The sequence below is a fragment of the Melanotaenia boesemani genome, chromosome 9 (genome assembly GCF_017639745.1).
Source record: "Melanotaenia boesemani isolate fMelBoe1 chromosome 9, fMelBoe1.pri, whole genome shotgun sequence".
Lineage (NCBI taxonomy): Eukaryota > Metazoa > Chordata > Actinopteri > Atheriniformes > Melanotaeniidae > Melanotaenia > Melanotaenia boesemani.
In genome coordinates this window covers 20,698,822-20,721,417 of record NC_055690.1, presented here as the reverse complement: position 1 = coordinate 20,721,417, position 22,596 = coordinate 20,698,822, and the positions used below count along the sequence as shown (strand labels likewise).

At 39.5% G+C, this 22,596-nt stretch overlaps 1 protein-coding gene across 1 annotated transcript in view; it reads right to left on the bottom strand.

The window, feature by feature from the left end:
* The window catches only part of rsrc1 (arginine/serine-rich coiled-coil 1), a 113,621-nt gene that overhangs the window by 66,002 nt on the left and 25,023 nt on the right, over positions 1-22,596 (bottom strand). Inside the window, exon 5 of the mRNA XM_041994671.1 lies at positions 4,600-4,636. Coding sequence (XP_041850605.1) covers positions 4,600-4,636 — 37 coding nt within the window. The remainder of the gene's footprint in view (positions 1-4,599; positions 4,637-22,596) is intronic.

Genomic DNA, 22,596 nt, shown 5'->3' with positions numbered 1-22,596 from the left:
CGGGGCTCATTTCTCAAACTTCACCACTTTTACAATTTCCTAAACTTTTATTCCCGTCATTATTACCAACAAGATTTCATTACGTATTTAGAATGTAAACAAGTCTGAGTAATGACACTCCCCCGTCTCCCTGGAATCATTCCCGGTGATGGCTCTGCTGCTATCTCAGGCGCATGTATTTATGCAGAAAAAAAAAAGTACAAACACACACACTGAAACATGCACATGCATACAAATAAATAAAACTCCATTCACTCTGGTTTCCCCACATGCAAACACCATGCATGCATACACTCACAACTTGCCCCATACAAGGAGCAACTCAAAGGCACTCATTTACTAACTACAAGTATGTTTGTGTATGTGGGTGCGCATGCATGTATGTGTTTCTGATAAAGGGGGAGGTGGTGGGGTAAAGGGGGTGGGGGAGAAGGAGAGTTTTATACTCAACTCACATAAATCATGTAGAAGAAAAATGAGCAAATGTGCAGGCTAACTCATCTTCTCCCCATCCGGAGAAAATGAAATTCACTGGAATACCTATCAAAACTGCAATCATCCAGAGATAATATCTTCTTTGGTCTATCTGCACTTTCCGATTTAATTTCCTCCATGCCCTTGACATCCAGCGATACCATTAAGATGAAGCACATACAGTAAGGGAGTAGTTCTCACGTTTTGATATATGAGATCTCTGCGCTTAATGTAATATCATCATTTGAAAATTAATGTAATCTTTCTTTTGTTTGGGATGCTTCTCGCCCTCTTTTTTGGGGGGGAAACACTTGAGGAGTGAGCCACAGTAAGACAGTAAATGAGGATGGAGATCAAGACAGTGATGGGGCCTCAGGTAAAACAAGCGATCTCTGCAAAAGGAGGGATGACATGAAGGATATTTTGTATATTATGTATATATCCCCCCCCCCAACCTTCCCTCTTGTTCTATGCTGAAATGACATGCAATTATGTCTGGGCCTGCCCCAAGTCAGAGGTCACTCAAATTACTGCATTTAGCTTTGCCATCAAGAAAGAAAAAGGGAGCGATATCCCCCCACGGCATACACATACACCCTTTTTTGCTTCCATATCTTCCAAACACCCACCACTACATCAAAAATCATGAAATCATTAGTATAATAAGCATGGAAATCTGTTTGCAGATTATCAGCAGACCCCTCCCCCCATACTACACAAGCACAAAAACACCTCCCCTCCTTTATCTGTCCAGCATCCCTTGATTTGATTTATTTTCACACCACTCTCCTCTGCAATTATATTAAAAAGAAAAACACAGAAATACCAAAAAAAGCTGTAAAAAGAAAAAAAGTTAAGGCAAAATAAAGAAATGAATATATTATAAACCATTCTGATCATTCAGCTCTCCTCAGACTCCAAGTCAACTAACTGCTATACTGAACTCTTTGATGTGTGTGTTGTCCTGGCTACAGCTGTTGGTCCCCGTCTGTCAGTAGGCCAACCAGGCCATTTACTTCAGTAAACTATTCAACTCACTAAGGGACACTCGGATATTGACCATGCCTGAAGTGAGCCATGTGGGGAACAGCCTAAAGACACATGAAACATAGTAGACACCCATTTCTAAGCTCCCTTTGCAGATAAAGGAAACTCACCTTCATATGATGCAAAGTATCTGAGTCCTAACTCTGAACATGGCTCCTTTGTTTGTTTGTTTTTTTTACTATTTGATGCAACATTACTTTTATTCTTGAAGATGTTTAAAAGTCTAATAAGATAATTCACCTAAAGAAAAGACTTTTAGAAAAGACTTACAATGTAAGATACAGAGATAATGTAAATTCTACACCGTGCTGCACCACAGATTTGCTGTTAATCATGACCTCAATAAAACCTGAATCCACCGACTGACCTGTAAACCAGCCTCTACACCACTATTCAACCACCCTGCCCAGGACCAAATATACCCCCCCTTCCTTTTGCTCTACACCTCCTTCTATTTTCATCCTTCCTGAGGCAATGTGTGTGGTAGAACGATGGGTACAGCTGCTGATTGAGCCAGCAATCCTGATGAGTCTGATTCTTCTTGTATTGATTGAGCTGCTGGCTTTCTTCTACTCCGTTCTAAAAAGCTGTGCATCTGGACTGATTAGCAGCTGTAGGCCACCTCTTTCCTGTACCGCACCATTTTTCCCGGAGCAAAAAAACAGACTAAGGTGCTGCTTGTGTTACTTGTGCTCAAGTGTGTGTGCGTGCAAGTACAAAAGCAGATTGTATCGCAGAGCACTGGGAGCAATTAACTTCAGCGTTTCTTTCTTTATTGCTACTGATCACATTCAGTCAATCTGCTGAAATATGAAAACAATACAAAACAATAAAACAAAACCCAGACCACACAGATCTTAATTGCACATCTAATTATTTCAGCAGTCAGTCACTCTTACGGGTAACTTAATAGAGAGTAATGTCAGTATTTATCATAATAAATCAAATATTAGGATAATATAAACACAAGCTGAAAATATTTCAAGCAATACTTTAAGCAATTATTTCCAGTAATATTACGAGAAAGTTGTTATTCTAAATAAAAAATAAAAGAAATAAATATATAAAAAGTCACTATAGCGGCTGGGTTCAAGGTACCTGGTTGACAGTATAATGTGTCGTTACCTGGTGACACCACCATAAGTGTCAATATGGTTGATGCACCAATCTTAAGAGCAGTAGATCAAAAGAGGGTCATAAATGCCTGTTTGGAAATCTACAGGGATGCGAGTATGTGGGATATTGAGAGAAACACCGTTCAAACAGCCCTGCATCGCTACCTCAGAGGGAGATGAGCTCCATTATTTACAGTTCTCTGTCCCGAATCGTAATCAGAGTCTTGCACTCCCCAGGCAGCTGCCTACTGGGGTGCAATCTCCCTATAAGCATAAACACACCCATAAATTCAAACACTCAGTATTCAAAGATTCAAATTCCCTGAGACATACATACAAAAATTGTGCTGGTAAATAGACAGATGTGGGTTTGTGTATTTGTGTCTTTTGCTAATGTAAATGTGTACTTTTTAAATCCAGAGCAATGCTGATGAGGATAAGGCACATCAGCAACTAATAATGTAATCATATCATAAACAGTCTCTGTGAGTACACCTGCTGCAGTTAGTGTGTAGGATCTGACTTAACACCTGCCAAGAAAACCAAGCATTCACACGCGCATGCATGGCACCAGTCAGTACCTGTGAGTCCATTTTTATGTAAAAAAAAAAACGGAAGTATGCTAAGATATATGTTCAAAGTTGTTTTTTGTCTCTTTGTCTGCCTGTTTAACACTTCTGAACTGCAATCTGACCCATACTGGTTCTGCCTTATCCAAACTAGTTTGCATTCCTCCACATACATACATAAGAGGAAGACTCATCTCAGCATGAGATACAGGTGCTCAGAATGTTTGGCTGGCTATAACTGCCCATACATATATTGATTAATGCTGTTTATGCATCTAACCTTCTCTTGAATAATTCAAACAACATTTTATGGAGAACATCAATCACACCTGTAGACCCGCCCCTAGACATTTTTTTAAACCTATAATATACCAACGCTATATTTATATTTTTAAATATATTTTGAATGTTTTAACTTTGAAACATCTGCACAATTTATAAAATACTAAAATCAAAATATTCAAAGCAAAGCTATGAAAGATGATGAGAAGATCTGCAACTCAGTTATTTTAAAATCGAATTTCAACTTTATGAGATCTGCTGCTCACAAAAGAAAACTACTGAGAACTGTTTGAATTTTGAGGTCACTCATTTATGTGACATATTCAGGGTCATTTGCGTAACGTGTGGCAGGTGGGGGTCATTTGCGTAAGGTGCTGGGAGCTGCAGTTTAGTATGCAGGGAGGCGAGGGAGGGTAGGGTATGTGACATCCACAGAGAGCTGGGACCCTCACTGACCCCTGTCTATAATTCATCCCTTGGAATATGGCGCACATCAAACCTTGCTTCCTCCCACCCAAAAAGAGTAGAGGGAACCTTTTCACTTTGTTGCTCGGTGCTGTGACCCTGTATTAAAGTGAGTAGCAAAAGGAACCCAGGAAACGTTGGTCATTAAATTTTCAGGGCTGTCCCAGGAGAGTGTTTCTAGCAGGTCCTGGATTCATGGACAGGAGAAGACTGGGGAAAGGCCCCATGCTGACAGAAGGAGTGATAGGGAAAAGGAAACAGGGAGACTGTGTCTGGATTATGTGAGGGGAAAAAAAAGGAAAAAGAAAAAAACTTTCCTTTTATGCATCAATGTGCAAACAGGTATACACACATTCAACACCTCACAAAAATACACAACTACCGGTTAAAACGAGGGTGTGTGTTTGGGCAGAATTGAGGATAAATTAAATGCTAATATGGAAGCTGGACCAGGCCCTCAGGGAGGCACAATCCTCAATCTATCCTCATTTTCTGTCTCTCCCTCCCTGCCTGTTAGCTGCAGGTATTCAGCTGCAATTGCAGAGGTTTCATTAAGAATGCAGATATCAAAGTCTGTGTGTGCGTGTGTTTGGGTGTGTGTGTGTGTGTGTGTGTGTGTGTGTGTGTCTGTGTGAAATAGAACTTACCAGATGTTCCAATCCACCTTTGATGTTTCCGACGTCCCTGAAACACAACAACACATTTCCCACACTGTAAATAAAGTGCTGACACAAAAACTTATTTAATAAAAACATTTTTGTAGTGTGCACACAAACATGCATGCACACACATATACATACACACACACACATTAAAAAATACATCTAACAAACTATTAAGTGTACTTTTGGAATTAAGAGTTTAACACATTAAAATTAAACACAATCTAACAGGATTATGGTCCAAACTGGAAGGTTTTTTTATTATCAATAATGTATTTACTAATTTTATTTTTTGACTGATTTAATACAGAATTATTACCTGCCAACATATAGTGAAAAATGTTAACACAAGCCTCCAAAGATGCTGACTTATGTCTTTTTGCACAGCTTATGTCTTTTAAAGTTTGTATCAACAACCAAATCAAGACCTTAAAATATTAAGTTTATTGTTGTGATCAGATGAGCAACACCAGTAAAAAAAAAAATCTTAACTGAAGCACTGATTTCTTTTCTTCTGCTTTTTGCTGTTTTTGCTTTAGTTGAAAAAATTCTTGAATGTTCAATTTTACTATTTATTGAGTGATCCGCTATACATTTCAGCTCTACCTGATAATTATCTAGTAACTGTGATAATTAGAAAAATCATAATAAGATTAAACAGAGGAACATATAAATTATATCAAAGAGGTTTGAGTTAATCAAAAGGAAATTAAACACATTGAGAATTTATCCTAATTGTTAACCTTTCAGACTGAGATGCTGTGTGCATATTCATGCTTTTGTATCAAAACAAGACTGAGGTTAACTAATATTGTCCCCACACTGCTGGCAGTCATAATGATAATTTCCAACTACAAAGAAAGAACCGGGAGCTTATTATCTGTGAATTAATAAAAAATGTGTGTATGATTATGAGGGTGGCAACAGCAGAACGGTAAGCCGAGGAAGTGGAGGAGGAGTGGGGAGCAGTCTGCTTTAAAAAGAGCAAATTGGCAGTAAATAATAGATGCAATTTTGGCACATTTCAAATTTGCAGCAGTGGAAATCAAAAGATCAAGAGAAAACAAACAGCCCCCGTCTCCGATCCCAGCACCCCTTGTCCAACTCTGGCCTCCATTACTGACAACTCCACCCAGGCTGTGGCGTTTCACGGTGTGCGTGCGTGCGTGTGTGTGTGTGTGTGTGTGTGTGTGTGTGTGCTGAGAGGGAGAAAGGCTTATCGACAGGCTTCAGTTGCTAATGCAGCCAGCAGCATCACAGTGTAAATCTACACCATCTCTAAAATTACATACTGTCTAATCCATCCCACTTTCCAACTCCCTCTCCTTTCATTCCTCCATCCAACCCTCCATCAGTCCACGTTGAATACTCAGTATGACCACGAACCTATGCCATCATTAACCTCTATAAATACCGGCATGGACTGGCAGAAATATCAAACAGAAATACATTTTTAAAAGTTTAAAAACTACTACAACAAAGTCATAAAGTGATGTTTGCTTGTTTACTCTGTGCTCCGTCAGTGAGCCACTTGCAGACAAGTCAACCACTTAAGGCAAACTTCATCAAGCTGTAATTACATTACATTTTGACAAACACCCCGCCACATTCATTATACATGACGGGCGCCCGGCAACCAGACAGCAAGACATTTGTTACCGTGGTGACAGTGTGTGTAATCCGCTAATGAAGCGCAATTAGTGAGAAACAATCTAACACAGGGGAGACGCAGTGCTGGATCCCTCCTCCGCCACTCATTTCCTTTTTCCTTTTTTTTTTAACCTTCTCATCTCAGCCCTCACACTCCTTTTTATAACCACATTTTTTTCTCTCTTTTATTTTTTCAATACAACCTTTATTAAGCTTTTCACATCCATTTAATCTCCTGTTCTTTCATCCGTTGTCCTGGCATCAAGGGCAAGCTGTCCAGCACCGTCCGCACCAGGGCCGAGGGGATCGCTCAATCCATTAGACACGCAACGCTGACACACACACCATTTTACATCCTCATCTCTCTTCTCAAAACATCATATAATCTGCTGAGGCCTTCAGGGACTGACTTTTCCTTTTCTCTCATTTCTCTTTTCCATTCCTCCCTCCATAAACTGTGCCTTCAACGCAGAGCCAGCATCGATTTTTGAATTACGCCACAATATTAAATAATTAATATACTTGCCATGATTGATGTTTTGCATTAGGCCAATATTAGGTTATCAATCAAAATCCACTTGGTTTAATGTAATAATATTGAAAATGTGTCAGTGCCTGTTCATCCAATTTGTAGTGGAGGCAGGCCAGATAGTAATGGTGGTGTAGCACAAGGCCTCAGAGACACTATGGCCTGCTTACTACAACCACAGGAGCACATTATAGCTCCGGCACACAGCAGGAGAAAGGAGGGGGGACATGAAAACGGAGATGAAGTGCAGACATGGAAAGACGAGGATGAAGTTGACACGCTGTGATTTGTAACATACTGGGACAGACTTGCCATGTTGGGAAGCGTGGCAGTCACGTGAAATCAGTTAGACATCCATCGTGACTCTATCATGTACATTAGAAACGTATTATATTTAGGGATGCACTGATGCCGCTTTTGTACAAATCGAGTACAAGTATAAGTACTTACATTTGAGTACTTGCCGATACTAAGTACAGATAAAAGTACTAATAAATCCCATTACAGTTCACTGGTAAGGATTGTGGACCAGATACAAAGACTGAGTGGTTAACTGTGTGTTATGTCATATGAGTCATCCTGTAATGTCCTCTAAATGTACGGCTGGAAAACTGTCAGAGTCTTCATAAATAAGGAGGATGAAGTAGTTTTTGATGGATTCTGTTCACCACTGTGACAAAGCACCTACATGCCCAAAATAAGGTTCTTTCACCAAGAAAATGCCAAATTCAGATTTTTAATATGGCATGAGTAATAATTTTGTTAAATAGAATTGAATAAAAATTAAACATTTTAAATAGAAGAAAAAGTTAATTAAAAAAAAGGGGAGAATACTAATAATGATTGTAATTACCACTTAAATTTAAGGTAGCTATAATTGCCCATAGCAAACATTCATCATCTTCAGGTCTGATTATATTTTTAGACCCAGAAGTAATCAAGTAAACACTTATGAGTGTTTACCAAATGCTTAAATGAACTGCTCTGGCTCAGTCACTGACACGGGAATTGTCCTCCTGGATGATGCGAAGTCTTGGGAGGTACAAGAGAGATAGCTTCCATCCCATTTTGTAAAGGGAGGACATCACTGTGTTAAATTCCCTTCCTCTGGTCGAGCCCCTTCGAGAAGAAGCTTTCATAAACTCTGAATGAATGAGCCTGGTTAATCATCGTACATCTCCTCCAAGCCTCCCAAACCAGCCATTCCCTTCTCTGGAAGTGGTGGATAGGATAACGAGTCATGGTTTTTCCCCAGGCTTTGGTTTGAGGGTTGTGCTGTGTTGAGCCTGGTCCAGTTTGGGTGCAGAACAGAAGATTTCCTTACGGCGTCTTGCAGAAGTTTTGAAAAGAACTGCATATGTTGTGGACTGTCAATTCCCTCAGGAAGCCCAATCAGCTGAACGTTGCAGCTTCTGCTTCCCCCCTACGGGTCAGTTAGCTTAGCCTTTAGCTTCCTGTTATCGTTTTGATGCTGAGTGCATAAAGTTTCTACCACCTCCAGCCGCTGGTAAACACTGACAGCATTTTCTTCTAGTGACGACAGTCTGTTGTGGTGGCTAGCGACAATTGTTTGGACTTTGGAATTTTTCATTAAGTTTCTGGAAGGACGTCTTGAAGTCGGAGAGCAGGGCTGATCTGCAGTCAGCTAGTAGTGCGTTTAATAGTCGTCTTTAATAATATTGGCGTCAGCCTTGGACCTTTCACCTGGTTTAGTGGTTTTTAGCGGTTTGTGTTGATGCATTTTTTGAAAAATGTGCATCAATTACACATATTATTCCCTTTGTATTAAGATTGACAGCACTAGTTTTTTCACATTGGTATCAGTTTTGTCGGACCGATACCCAACACTGGTATCCGTATCCGTGCATCCCTAATTATATAATATGAATATATCACTTAGTGATGTTCTTTTTTTGTGTGCTGAAGTCACTGAAAACTGACCCAGCTCGGTCGGAAGGCTTTGGTACATGTTAACCACAAAGTAAATTAAATGACTAATGGCATGAAGGTTAGCTTTGTCTAAATAAACTGTTCAGGAAAACTATAACAGCCAACTCGAAATGAGACACCAATACATTTTAACTGTAACCTGTAAAATCACGGCTAAAAACAGGAAAAGTAAGAGAAAGTCTTTAGAGTAATCCATATTAAGTTGCAACACAATTTCCATTCCCATGGTTTCACATATTCTCTCTCTGAGATCCACAAGGTGGCTTTTAACATTCTGATCAGGGTGGCAACACTTCCTGTGTCTACTGGATAAAGTTGTTACACCAAAATTAGGATGTTGAATGCAGGTATACCTGACAAAACAAACCAAATAAAGCTTTTCCTACTGAGTGTAGCAGCTGGCTTATCATCACTGCTTTGAAGGCTACAACTTATCCCGTCCAGAATTCATCTACTTTTCAGAGGACAGACATGCCATAGCAGCAGCATGAAGGGATGGCAATACACTGTATTCTACAGGCTGTTTTCAGATAATCAAGGCTCGTTTAACTACTTGTGACTGGACTGCAGATGTCATTGCTGCATATTTGGATGAGATTTTTTCAGCTGTCTTGACAGCAAAAACAAAAACAAAAGTCAGTCCCATCCCTTTTTGTCCACTGGTTGTGCTGTCAGTTTTCACTACTCTCAAATTGAGACGTTACAGTCAGGAAATCGGTCTTCTTTTAAAAAAAAAAAATAAAATTATGTGAGCCGTGGCCATTTTTGTTCCCCTAACCGCAGTATCCTCTGTAAAAAAAATCCACTGTGTGAACTCAGGTGCTATATTCCTATTGATGCCAAGTCAAGCTGGAGACAATTAAAACCTGCATCTACAGCAGAGTCATTTAATGCACGATAAACCTCAATAAAACCTTTTTACGGTGCATTTAAGAGCATGATGTTAGTAGGTGTTTTTTTGACTAGTGTAAATGGCTCTGTAAAGCAGGTGTGGTATAGGTTTAAAAAGTCACCAGACTTTTTTCCTCAAAGTTCTGCCCTTGAGGCTGCAGTTCAGATCTCACATGTCATTAAAAAGCACATATTTGCCACCTTAACATCAGTGTGATGATGAAGAACAAAAAAATCAAAAGTGCACTACAAATGTGCTGGTAGCTGACCAAACTAAAAATACTAAGTTTTCTAATATGATGGTCAAGCATGATCAGCTGACATTCTTGAAAGTAAGAACTTGAAGGTGGAATCTGTAAGTTTCAGACTGTGTCTTATGTTTCATGCTTTCTCCCCTTTTCCTTTCCAAAGTGCTACAAGTCAAGAAGACATAGAGCCTGACAGAGAATGGCAAGTGGGCAAGAGAGGCCAGAGACAGAGAGTAATGTACTGTTGTTCCAGGAAACGGTAATTAGTTATCTGTGGTCAATTAAGTAAAACTGGATAAACAAGTGTGAGTGTTAAAGTGAGCCCTGGCAAGGTCAATACTGACCAATTTAACATGGTTGCTGGATCCATCACACTGTCTAAACGCTCCTGCTTTCTTATTCCAGCTTTTCTTTTTTTGAGTTCTTCTCTTTTCCACCCCTATTTTTCTTGTGCACTCTTCACTGATTTCTTTTTGCCTCCATCACTCACAGTACATGTTTAAATGTATGGTGTCCAAACCTTTTCTTTTTTGTCTCTTGCTCTTTAATGATGATCTTTAAGCTGCTGCCTCATCTAACCTCATCTAGTTCTCCGTCTTTCCTCGCCTGTGATTTCGCCCTCTCCCAATCACCAGCCTGCCTCTCCTTCTCCTCTCCCTGTCTCTCTCTCACCCCACCCCTCACCCACGTAAGCCCCTGCACTCATGATAGCAGACAATTAATTACAGAGCCACCGCCAGATGAGTTGTCATTTGTGGTCAAGTTTCTAATAATTGCATTAGGTCTTCAGGTTCTTCTAAGACGTCCCCCCCTCCTTTCCCTCACCCTTTCTCTTTTTCTTCCTCTTCCTCTCTTTAGTTGAACCACCTCGTCTTCTCCCCCCACACCTTGACACAGCTGAGATGAATATCTTTAGTCAGTCAATAGAGGCGACAGAGGGACTTAAAATGCAGAGGCAGTCATTTGATTTCCAGCTAACAGAGGTGCCCATTAGCTCGGCACTCATCAGCCATGCATTACCTCTCAGACCTGCTGTCCTGAAAGTGAAAGCTTTAACCCTTTCACTGTGCACTAATGGCCAGTTTTATCCTGTAATGCCAGTCACCCTTTAGTGGGCTTTCTTCTACTTGCAATAGTAACACAACTATCCCCTGTTGGTAAGTGCAACAACTTAGCTGTCCTTTTTTGTTAACAGCAGTGATGGGACTGTATAAACAGTTATTTATTAAGAAATCAAAATTAGAATTAAAATTCACTTATGTGGCATTTCCCCTTTCAAGCCTCATCCCTGCTTAACAAGGCCAAGACATTAACAAAATTTCCCCTAAAGGGGTTGTATTTATTTCTAAATTGTCACATAATATATATACATTTCAACATGCTACAGTTTATTTAAACACAACTTCACTCCCACAAAGCCCTTTTTTTTTAGTTATCAACAAAGCTTAGTTTTTCTGAATGAATGTTTTTAATTACTGTTTTAGAAAATGTCATATTTTCCAGCATCATATGATAACTGCATCAATTTGATTAACTTTTCTGCTTAACATTTGAACAGCAAAGTTCAGTTAACACCATATTGGAGAGGAAAGTGCAGCATCACGACAGAGAAGCCGACACAAAGGGAAATTTATCATCAAAACTGATGTGAGTCAGTTTCATTGTTTTAAAGTTGTTGTGGAAATGTATTAAATATTAATAGGTATGCTTCTCACATTCAGTTGTATCAGATAACATTCAAGTTTTTACAAGAGAAGCTTTTGGAAAAAACACCAGTACTATGCAGCTTTTTTCTTTCAGTGCACCTATGTTTTTCTTTTTGTTTATTTGTGTTTTTGTTGGTTTTTTCTTTTGTATGTCTTAGCTGGAAAAATAACAGTCAGCCTTCAGGAGCCTCACAGTCCTGATATCAGTCAGAGATAGCGTTTGGAGAACCAGAGAGAAGCAGCGAAGGACGACAGGACACTGCAACACTATAAAAGAGACATCACTGAAGAGTGTGTGTGTGTGTGTGTGTGTGTGTGTGTGTGTGTGTGTGTGTATGTGCATCCTATTTGCCACAGTTGCATGCCTTGTCAAGCGTGTCATTGAGCATTCATATGTTGTTTGACTGCTGATAGAATGGCAGGCCTATTTATTAAAGAGTCAGTGTGATGGAGACACACACACACACGCTCTCAATCAGAACACACAATGCACAAATACACAGTCCACATCAGTGACATCTGCCTGTTTAACTATTAGAAGGCAAAAGCTTGATATTGAGCAATTGAAGAGCAGGGACACATACACACACACACACATACACACACACAATAACGTGGGAAGCGCAGCTTTCCCTCAGGCCTGATTGCCATCTCCTTAGCCCCTTTTTAACAGGGCTGCCAATTGAAATTGAAATTGTGTTCTTGTATGTGCTATCAGAGCTACCTCTCAGGGTTTTATACAGCTAAGAGGAGGTTTGAGGGACACACACAAACACACACTCACAGACTGACAGGACGGGATAATGCAGGGGTAAGTCAGGGGCTGTCACTCTTCCATACAGAACACATAAGAGGGAACAAAACGCAGACTTATTGTTACATGCTTTCTATGTAATTTCACATGCACACACACGCGCACACACATATGCAAGCATATATTTGGGAGTGTACAAGCTGCCCCTCTTCCCAGTGGAAGGGGCTTTACTTTAGCATAATCCCAAAATGGTAGAAAGAGGCAGTCCATTAAAAAAGGGGGCTAACAAATTCAGCACTTTATGTTTCTCTGAGGAAGGATGAAGTGCAGTCAATAAAAAAGTCAGGAGAGAAGAAGCTGATTTATGGCTACTCCTTCTGCTGTCTGAAACAGAAATACACACCTGTTCACATGAGAGCCATATAACCAACATGAATATCAACAACATTCAAATTATTTTCATATATATATTTTTTGTTTTTGATATCATTCAAACCAGTATACTGGAAAACCCCTGTCAGTGTTATCAAAAACATCTTAAGATAAATACATTTTCTAAGTATAACTGTATTATGCAAAGTGTAATATGGAATAAAAAACATTGTTATATAGAATTTTAATTGTATGTGTTAAATGTAAAATTGTACAGGTCTGATGTGTTTCAAATTCTTCCAATTATAAATATGGCCTAAAAGATCTGGTTCACTCTGCTATACTTTTCCAACTAAAACGTCCTCATTCTGACTCCTGCATTTAACCATTTTACCAACAATTAAATAAAGTGGAACGAAATAATTTCTTCCTTAACAACAAGTAGGTAGCGGTGTATTATGTTTCAGCTGTAAAAGAATATCATGCATTAGTGGGTGATGGTTGAGGAAGCATCTACAACTCATTTCGTGCTGAGAAAAACTGAATAGACACACTTGTAGAACAAACCAAGATTAATCATATCTCCCTTTAGAGAAACCACAATCCACCTCTTCCGTGCTTATACACCCCAGCCTGGTGCTGACAGTAACTGAATGTTAGGGCCAAGTTTTAAGTAAAATGGACTTAATTTACACATATAACATAGAGGGAGAGCAGGACAAAGACAGAGAGGGAAAAAGCAAAAGGGAGACACGGAGAGCAATCAATTTCCCTGTGGTTTTCTTCAATAGCTGGCAGTCCTTTTCATACCTTCCAATTATAACCTCTCCCAATCAGAGAAATACCTCCCCATTATTGACAGTGAGACAATGACACTCCCCAACATTTCTGCCTGCTCCAAACTATGTAGATTGCAGTACTGGTACACAAAGAATGAAGCGTTGCGCTTTACGGCAGGAGGGACGCTTGTGTTAAAATCACATGTGGAAATCTTTTGGCTCTCCTCACGGCCCCTGAAAACTGATGAGGAACAATGGCAGCCCGGCACAGCATCTGTCATGGCACAATATAAAAAGATGATCTTGGCACCGAATGGACACACGAACAAAAAAAAGAAAGAAAAAAAAAAGAAAAAGAACGCAAGAGAGGGAGGAAGATGGGGAATGGAGGGGAGGGGATGGGGGTGTGGAGGGCCCGGCAATGGGGTAATTCATTTGCAAATCAGGCCCTGGTGCTCAGGTCTATTTCAAGCTGCCAGTGGGTGCCAGGAGTTAACAAGGTAATCAGTTTCAATCCTGCCCTTCAATTGTACATCACACCCTCATCCAGAGAATACCCAGGCCTTTCTATTGGGGCAAAGCGGGGAAATAGCAATCTGGCTTCCGACTGGCAGCACACATGATACACACACGCACCCACATCTAAAGACAAGTTATTAATAGCCACATATCAACATGTTGTTACAAGCCTCTGTTTGTAGCCTAGTAGTAACTGATTAAACAGTGTGGTGAAATTGTTTAACATTCAGATAAAATGTAACAATTCACTGAGTTGTAAATGATTTCCAAAATATTTTTCAGCTAAATCAAGACATTTCAAGACATTTACAGGATATGATTTGTCAATAAAACTATCAACCGATTGGATAGACACAAAGATATAACTGTTTGTCCTCAAATTCATTTAAAATAATAAACTAAAAAAATCCAACCGATTCCATCACTTTATTTTAGCCGTTGTCATTTGTTACAACACGTCTTTTAAAAGTCTGCATTTCATTTGGGTTTGCATGTGTACGGCAAACCTCTTCGATTTAAACAAGCTGACTAAATATTCCTCAGAAATCAACCCCCGGTCTCTTTACTAGATGAGAAACTAGTATAAGAGACAATGCTGCTCTGAACCTAAAAGTGGTACATGCAAAGTGTTAGAAAGAAAACAGAGCTAAACCTGTTCTAATCCCCTCTTCCTCCCTGTATCCCTCTCTTTAGTCTGTGTCAGCTGTAACTGGCTGGCCCGAGAGGCAGTTAGTGCCCGTTAGCTCCTCATCTGCATAATCAATATGACAACCTTATTTTTCTGATGCAAACAGGATTTCACTGCTGAGCTTTATTTTTTGGTGGGTGTGTGTGTGTTGAGTGGCCAGTCTTTTCCTGGCCAGCCTCAGTCATGGCCCTCTTTAGCCTTAATTAGATTAGGTGCGATTATCCTGGCTCTACCTTCCAAGTGTACGGGCGGGATAAAGTGGCCACAAAGGCCAGCCTGTCACAGGCACCAGGCTCTGGTCTGCAGGTTATCAGGGTCCAGAGAGACACACCACGTACATTGTTATTCATATCATCTACACACTGTTTTCTTCTGTGCCTTTTTTTTTTTGCACTTCTCATTTTTTTCCTCCCCTTCTATGTCTGTGGTGTCAAACAGGCATAATCGCTGGCCAGGGTAAGTCTGTCTTTTTTTTTCTCTCTTTCTGTCTGTCTGTCAGAAAACAAAACAACATGGCCCCAAGCACTTTTGCAGTTTGGCCTAGAGGGAGAGATGTCAGGCGTGATTATGTGTGTGTGTGTGTGTGTGTGTGTGTGTGTGTGTGTGTGTGTGTGTGTGTGTGTGTGTGTGTGTGTGTGTGTGTGTATGTGTGGGTGTGCGTACGCCTATCTTTCTGTTTGTAGACTTCTAGGAAAACTTGAACAATAGGTAAGCAGGCCAGTTCTCACATCAATACAAACCGACAAAAGAACACTGCAAGACTAATGTACACACAAAGACACCAAAAAATAGAGTGATTAACTACAGCTCACATGCAAGTAAATAAAACTCAGCTTTCTAGTCTCATTTACAAAAAAGTATTTAGTATTTGAGAAACATAACTCTGTTTACAAAATGCACTAAAGAATTTGTGGGAAAACACTTAAAATCCTTCAGACAAACGAATTGGGGAAAGGCATCAAAACTGCGTAAAAACCAACCTTTACCCATTGCCTTCATAGACTGGGCATTATACATATGACAGATTTAAACATCCTGTATGATCAAATATAAACGTTCTCAAACACACACTTAACATACTATAATTATGGCTTATGTATACAGGCCAAATGTGCGTGCCATAACATTGGCTCCAGCAGCATCATTCAATCTGATTCATTTCTGTTTGAAAATTTAACAAGATGATTTGCTACTCTGCTTCATTCTTTGAAATACTCCACCATTTTCCCCTAAAAACATTTTCCAAGCAGTGCTCTGTACTGACAGATTTCTGTTGGTCTCCATCAATGAGTGTGTATGTGGGGAATAGAAGTTCATTTTTTTCTTCTGTTGATTAGACAGCAGTGCCCACGATATTTATACACACTGTACATATTTTCCGTGGCGTCAGACCTGGGCACAGAAAGAGGCAGAAACGGAGAAGTAGAGCTAAATAATAAAGGATGGGGGGAAAAAAGGAAGAGAAAGACTGACTCGCAGAAAGATACTAAGAGAACAGAAACATTTGTTGATGTAGAAATAAAAAAAAAGTTAAATAAATTATATGGTGAAAGCACAAAAAGTCAATTTCCAAACCTAATGCTAAAACACAGCCTGGTATTACTTCATGTGCATTTGAGCTAGATCTAGTAGTGGTCCACAGTATTTTTGGTTTTTTTCCCCTCATCATCTTCTTTGAGTAAAATGTGATCTTTGTTTTTTTTGTCTCCACAAACAGTTCATTTGCTCTCTAATCTACAACATGCAGTAATTTTTGCATCACTTTTACATCACTCCACTGGTATCATTATTTTATTTTAAAAAAATCTGCTACACTACTGTATGCTGGTAATGGAAGACATTTCTTATAACGATCTAAAAAGATTTTACCATAAAGCCCAACCCCAAATGGAGCTAATATATCATATAAAAATTAGGGCTGCATATGCCCTACTGACAAAAAAGTGGACAGCGAGTCGGCTGTGTGTGTATGTGTGTGTGTGCCAGGGAGAATGAGTAAGACACAAGGTGGAATAACTTTATTAGAGAACTTGAGGGACTAGACTAGCGAGAGAGCAAGACAGCACATGAGAGTGAAGGAGAGCAAGACATTAGTACAAATGAATTAATCATTGGCCCAGAGATCTAAACTTGGGCTGAAAAAGTGGAAGGCTAAATGGGAAGGAAGGGGGAGAGGAGAGGAGGGAGACTTCTTAACTTTTCTCCTATTTCTCAATGTTCATTATAAGCTGTGTTAGATGTCCAGTTCTATTAGTGACACGAACAAGCACAACCATCGCTCAGTCATCACAATCAAGCAAACACCCACTTCTGTGACTGCTGAATACACACTTAACTCTTTTGTTTCGGCTCATTTCTGTGCTAAAGAAAATGCTCTGAAAATGGCAGTCGATTTCAAACCTCCACCGAGGATGATTGTTATATGTGCCTCTCAGGCAATATTTACTTTCACATCTACGCTATGGTACTTAATTGTATGCCTGAAATGCTGTTTACTCAGTCTGGCAGAGGTATTCTTGTAATCATCAATGCCATTAGGCAAGATCTGCAGAGCTATATTTTTGTCTCTGCACAGTACAGGTCGAATGTATGATGTGAGGTACTCTCTGCTAACTCGAAACTTCCCTCTTCTCTTTCTCCATCTTATCTACTTTGCCTATTCTCCTCTACTAAAAGGAACATATCTTTCTTTAATATATTCTTAGACTAAGTCTTACTCATAAAGACTTCAGTCAACACCTTCCTTTACCCCCCGGGTGCTGATGAATAAGCACTGGAGTCTAGAGAAAATTAAACATTAACAGTTTGTCTTTTTTACACATCATTTTCCATAACGATACTCTCTTTTAGCTCCTCTGTTTGCCTTCAACACCACTCTTCTTCCTCCAAACCAAACAAACTACCTTGCATTTCCATAGAGAAAGGGGGGGGGGGGTAGTATTGACGGCAGAAAAACATATTTTGTCGACAATCACATTTACATAACCCTCCTAAATCGGAGCTGGCCTGTCATGTTTGCTGCTCATACCCTGCTGCTTATAATCCTGCCTGGATCCTCTTCTGATCCATAAAGCAGAGCAGCCAGCCACTTCAACAGCAGCCACGACTGCCATCACTAGCACCTGCTAAGACAGGGTTGTAAAAAGAGGAGAGGAGGCAAGGAAAGAACAGCAAAGGAAAAAAATAAAAGAGGAGCAAGATAATTGGATTGGGGGATCTTCTATTTGGCCGGGTCTGGTCTCTGTCATCACGCTCCAGGCCTGGCTTCTCTCAGTGCCTACAGCAGGTCTCAAACACATCAACACACAAACAAATGGACACACACACTGCTCTAAATGTGCAACTGCACTGAATCGTTACCCAGTTTAGGAGGCAAACTCTGCCGTGAACTACTAAAACCTGCAGGGCTTCTAGTGTGTTTCGTTTTCCTTGTGTGTGCGTGTTTGCATACTCCCTTAACAACTCACTAAATGGTTAAACAGATTACAGAGCGCAGTAAGTGGATTGTCACAGCTCTCTATCGCTCTCTGAGTGTCTCTCCTGTGATTATGAGTGGCCAGATATTCCTCACACATACTGTCAAGACTACAAAAAAACTGTTGTCGTTTCCATCTTCCCTCTTTTCTCATGCGTTATAGAAAATACTACCAACAGAAAATTTTGGACAAACAAGGAATTCCAGTTTTGTTTTCAGATTGGTATACAATTTATGTTAGGCAAAAAGCTGTTTTCTAGAAAACCAAAGTACAAACCTTTGATTTCAATCAGCATGCATTGTACCCTGGATTATGTATCAAATTCACAAAACTTCAACTCTGATTTAAAAACAGTTTAGACTAATCAAATCAAACTTTATTTATAAAGCACTTTTCATATAAAAGCAGCACAAAGTCCTTAAATAATAATAATAATTAGTAATATTATTATTAAAGCTAGTTATCACTGAACAAGACCGAAAAGTAAAACTTGCTAAAACCAAGTTTATCTTTTTTTTTTTTTTTTAACTCTTTTTATGTTTGTATACATTTTAGACATCCACCTGATGAAGACTGATGAAGGCTCAGTTTACTGTGTATTCCCAGTTTGTTTTCTAGTATTCCATCCAATTTAAGCTCATTTTTGTGTGTGAGAGAAAAAAAACACTTCTAATGACTGCATTCAGCTACAGGCCAAGAAACACTACAGCTGCACCCTTCAGTGATTGCACGATAGCCTACTGGGACCTGAGTAAGTGTGTGTGTGTGTATGTGTGCACACTGTCCACCCCTGGCATCACTCCTATTCCAATCATCCAGCCCCCCACACACCCAAACTACACACACACGCACAACCAGCCTGATGCAGCCTCAACCACGTCTCCTCTTGCTCCTGGCCACCAGGCTACCCTCCTTTGACGGACACACAAATAAAACACACACTTACAGCTCACTGATTTATGTCAATGCGAGTGTATCCTAACCTTCCGAGGACAGTGTTTGAAGTCTCTTACCTCCCTAGACTCGCTCCTAGAGCCAGACACAGCCTAAAGTCCTGCAGACACATGCACACAGCACAGCACACACAGCAGCCAGTGGTCCTGTCCACACCACCCATACACACATTCCCAGCAGGCTGAGAGGATGCCGCAGGCAGGGGCTACACACGCACAAACACACACAAAAACACACTTGCTTTCTCTGTGTATTATCAAAACTAATGAGCTGATAGATGTTCAACAGAGGCAAAGAAGCAGACAATCATTTCCTCAGACTTGTGCAAATGTGTGTGTGTGCTTATGTGCAGGGTCGTGTTTTATTTTCTTTCTGCCTCATAGCATGTAGGCATCCAGAGGTTAAAGCTTAGCGATGAAGCAAAGCTAACCAAACTGAGGCCTGCGGTGAGGCTGGGCTCTGATTAGATTGTCAGAGGGAAAACGGCGTAATGAGAGGAATTACTAAACAATCAGATTCACAGAAAAAGATGGCAATGAGCAGGTTGGTGAGAATACTTCTTTTAGCAAGAATGTTAGAAAAATAAATAAATGATTTTATTTTTTTTGATTTAGCAATTTATGTGTGCTGTATAAGTACATATTCTCTCAAGCAGAAAAAAACCTCTTTAAGACAGAGACATCAAAATGGGCTGTAATAAAAAGCAAGCAACCACTTAATTTCTTTAACCCTTAGGTCATTATACAGAGTCCGGTTTTACATGCATGGGGAAAAGACTCCACCGCCATGAGAGGTCTCCACACCACTCTCTATGCTTCTGCTGCTCAGCCCGTGCACATTTCTTACTTAAATGACATTAAAATGAGTAAAATGGTAGCAACGCATTCCCATGACCTGGCACAGACACAGAGTTCAGCCTAATTGGACAGACCTCTCTGATTGAGGATGTAAATTGAAGTAGTAAGCACACGTTCTTCCACCACCTTGATTATATAGGGAAAGAAGCTAAAACCACCCAAAGGAAAGGGTAAACACGTCTCCTGAAACCAGAAATTTTTTTGGACAAAGCTGAAGATGTGGAGGGGGAAACGCATACTATACGTGCGCACTAACACAGATAAGTTGAAAAACTGGGCCCCGACTGTTCTCCATCTATAGAATAGTCTTTGTTTTTATTCTGACTCAAGCCATAAATCTGTGTTGAGAATACTGAAATAAGAAAGGAGGAGGGAAAACTGGTGAAACTCAAAAAATTTGAATATTGCACAAAACTTTATTTCAGTAATTAAACTGAAAAAAGGAAACTAATATATTTTATAGACTCATAATATGCAAAGTGAGATTTCAAGCATTTATTTGTTATAATTTTTTTTATCATGGCTTACAGCTTATGAAAACCCAAAAATCAAAATAGCTGAAAATTAGAATATTACATGAAATCAATAAAGAAAAGATTTTGAATACAGAAATGTTGGCCAGCTTAAGAATATAGCCATGCATATGAACTCAGTACTTAGTTTAAGCTCCTTTTGCATGAATTACCGCCTCAATACGGCGTGGCATGGATGTTTCTCTTAGCAATGACCCATAGAGTTTTTACGGGGTTCAGGTCAGGAGAGTTTACTGGCCAATCAAGCACAGTAATCCTTGGTCATTGAACCAGGTTTTGGTTCTTTTGGCAGTGTCCTGCTGGAAAATGAAGTTAGAATCTCCAAAAAGCTTTTCTGCTGAAGGAAGCATGAAGTGCTCTAAAGTCTCTGGCTGGATAGCATGGCTCCCCAAATCAACACAGACTGTGGAAACTTCACGCTGCACTTTAAGTGTCTTGGATTGTTGCCTCTCCATTCTTTCTCCAGACTCTGGGACCTTGATTTCCAAATGAGATACAACTCAGACCACTGCTCAACAAACCAGTTAATTTTTTCTTTAGAGCGGCTTAACAAGACGAATACGACATTTGAAGTCCAGGTCCAGGATCTGTCTGTGTGTGGTGGCTCTCGAAGTTCTAACTCCAGCCTCGGTCCACTCCTTGTGAAGCTCTCCCACATTTTAGAACAGCCTTTTCCTGACAATCCTCTCCAGGCTGCCGTCATCCCTCCTTGTTGTTGAACACCTTTAGTCTTCCATACTTTTCCTTTCCACTCAACTTTTTATTGATGTTTTTTGATTCAGAGCTTCGAGAGCATCCAACTTCTTTAGCAATTACCTTTTGAGGCTTTCTCTCCTTGTGGACGGTGTCAATGATGGTTTCTACACAACTGTTAGGTCAGTAATCTTCACCATGACTGAATTCTACTCAAATAGACTGAGACCATTTGAATGCTCAGGAGTCCTTTGCAGGTGTTTTGGATTAATTAGCTGATTAGATTGTGGCACTTAGAGGCTACAACATTGAACCTTTTCACACTATTTTAATTTTATGAGATTTTTTTTTTAACAAGTTGTAGGCCATAATCATCACAATTATAACAAATAAATGCTTAAAAGATCTCACTTAGCATATAATGAGTCTATAAAATATATTAGTTTACTTTTTTAACTTGAATTACTTAAATAAATTAGGTTTAGCGCAACATTCAAATTTTTTTAGTTACACCTGTATATAAACAGGTAAGAATTTAAATTAAAATTAAACTTGTGTCAAATATCTTTATCATTTGCTTAAAATTGTACAACACTTTGGTACAATGCTGTTTGTTTTAAATATACTTTATACATAAACTGGATTGAATTGGATCTGTCAGTGCTCCTCCAAAAGTGTGCCTGTTAACATTACCAATTTTTCTTCTGGTCTGATTTAATGGGGGTAAAAACATGGACCAAAAAAAAAATAATAATAACTTAGCCTGATGAGCACAAGAAATTATAAGAACCCTCACTTTTGCATCTAGGTACAGACCAAAGCAAAGTTGCATGTATGTCTAAAACAACCTTGGTCAGAAATCGGTGCATATTTTCATCTTCAAACATGTACAAATAGCTGTTCAAACTTAGGAGCATTGTTTCTTATTCAATACTAGAAACTATCATTATTGATATAAACTATTAACATCATTAAAGCCAAATATATCATATCTGTACATGGGTCTTCTATTTAGTTTTGTTTATCTGTTGTTCAAGTATTAGGTGTGTTGTTCATATCATCATTAAAATCACATCAAATGTGGCTGCAGATATATATTAAAGTCACTGGTATCTTCAGTTTAGTCTTGTTTTAAATATACACACTACACAGGAAACAAATAAACCTTCTTGTTAAGAAAACTCACAAAAGTAATAATAAAAACATTACTGTCTGGTGCTTAAATTCTTCCAGGAAAGTCTTCCTTTCTCTGTAAATACTATGCTGGATGATAACTTAAAGCACACACACACACATACTCACAGACACATTCACACACAGACCCTACAATCACCCACTTACCCTTTGCCACTGGTGAAAGGCAACAAGATCTCTTAACAACAG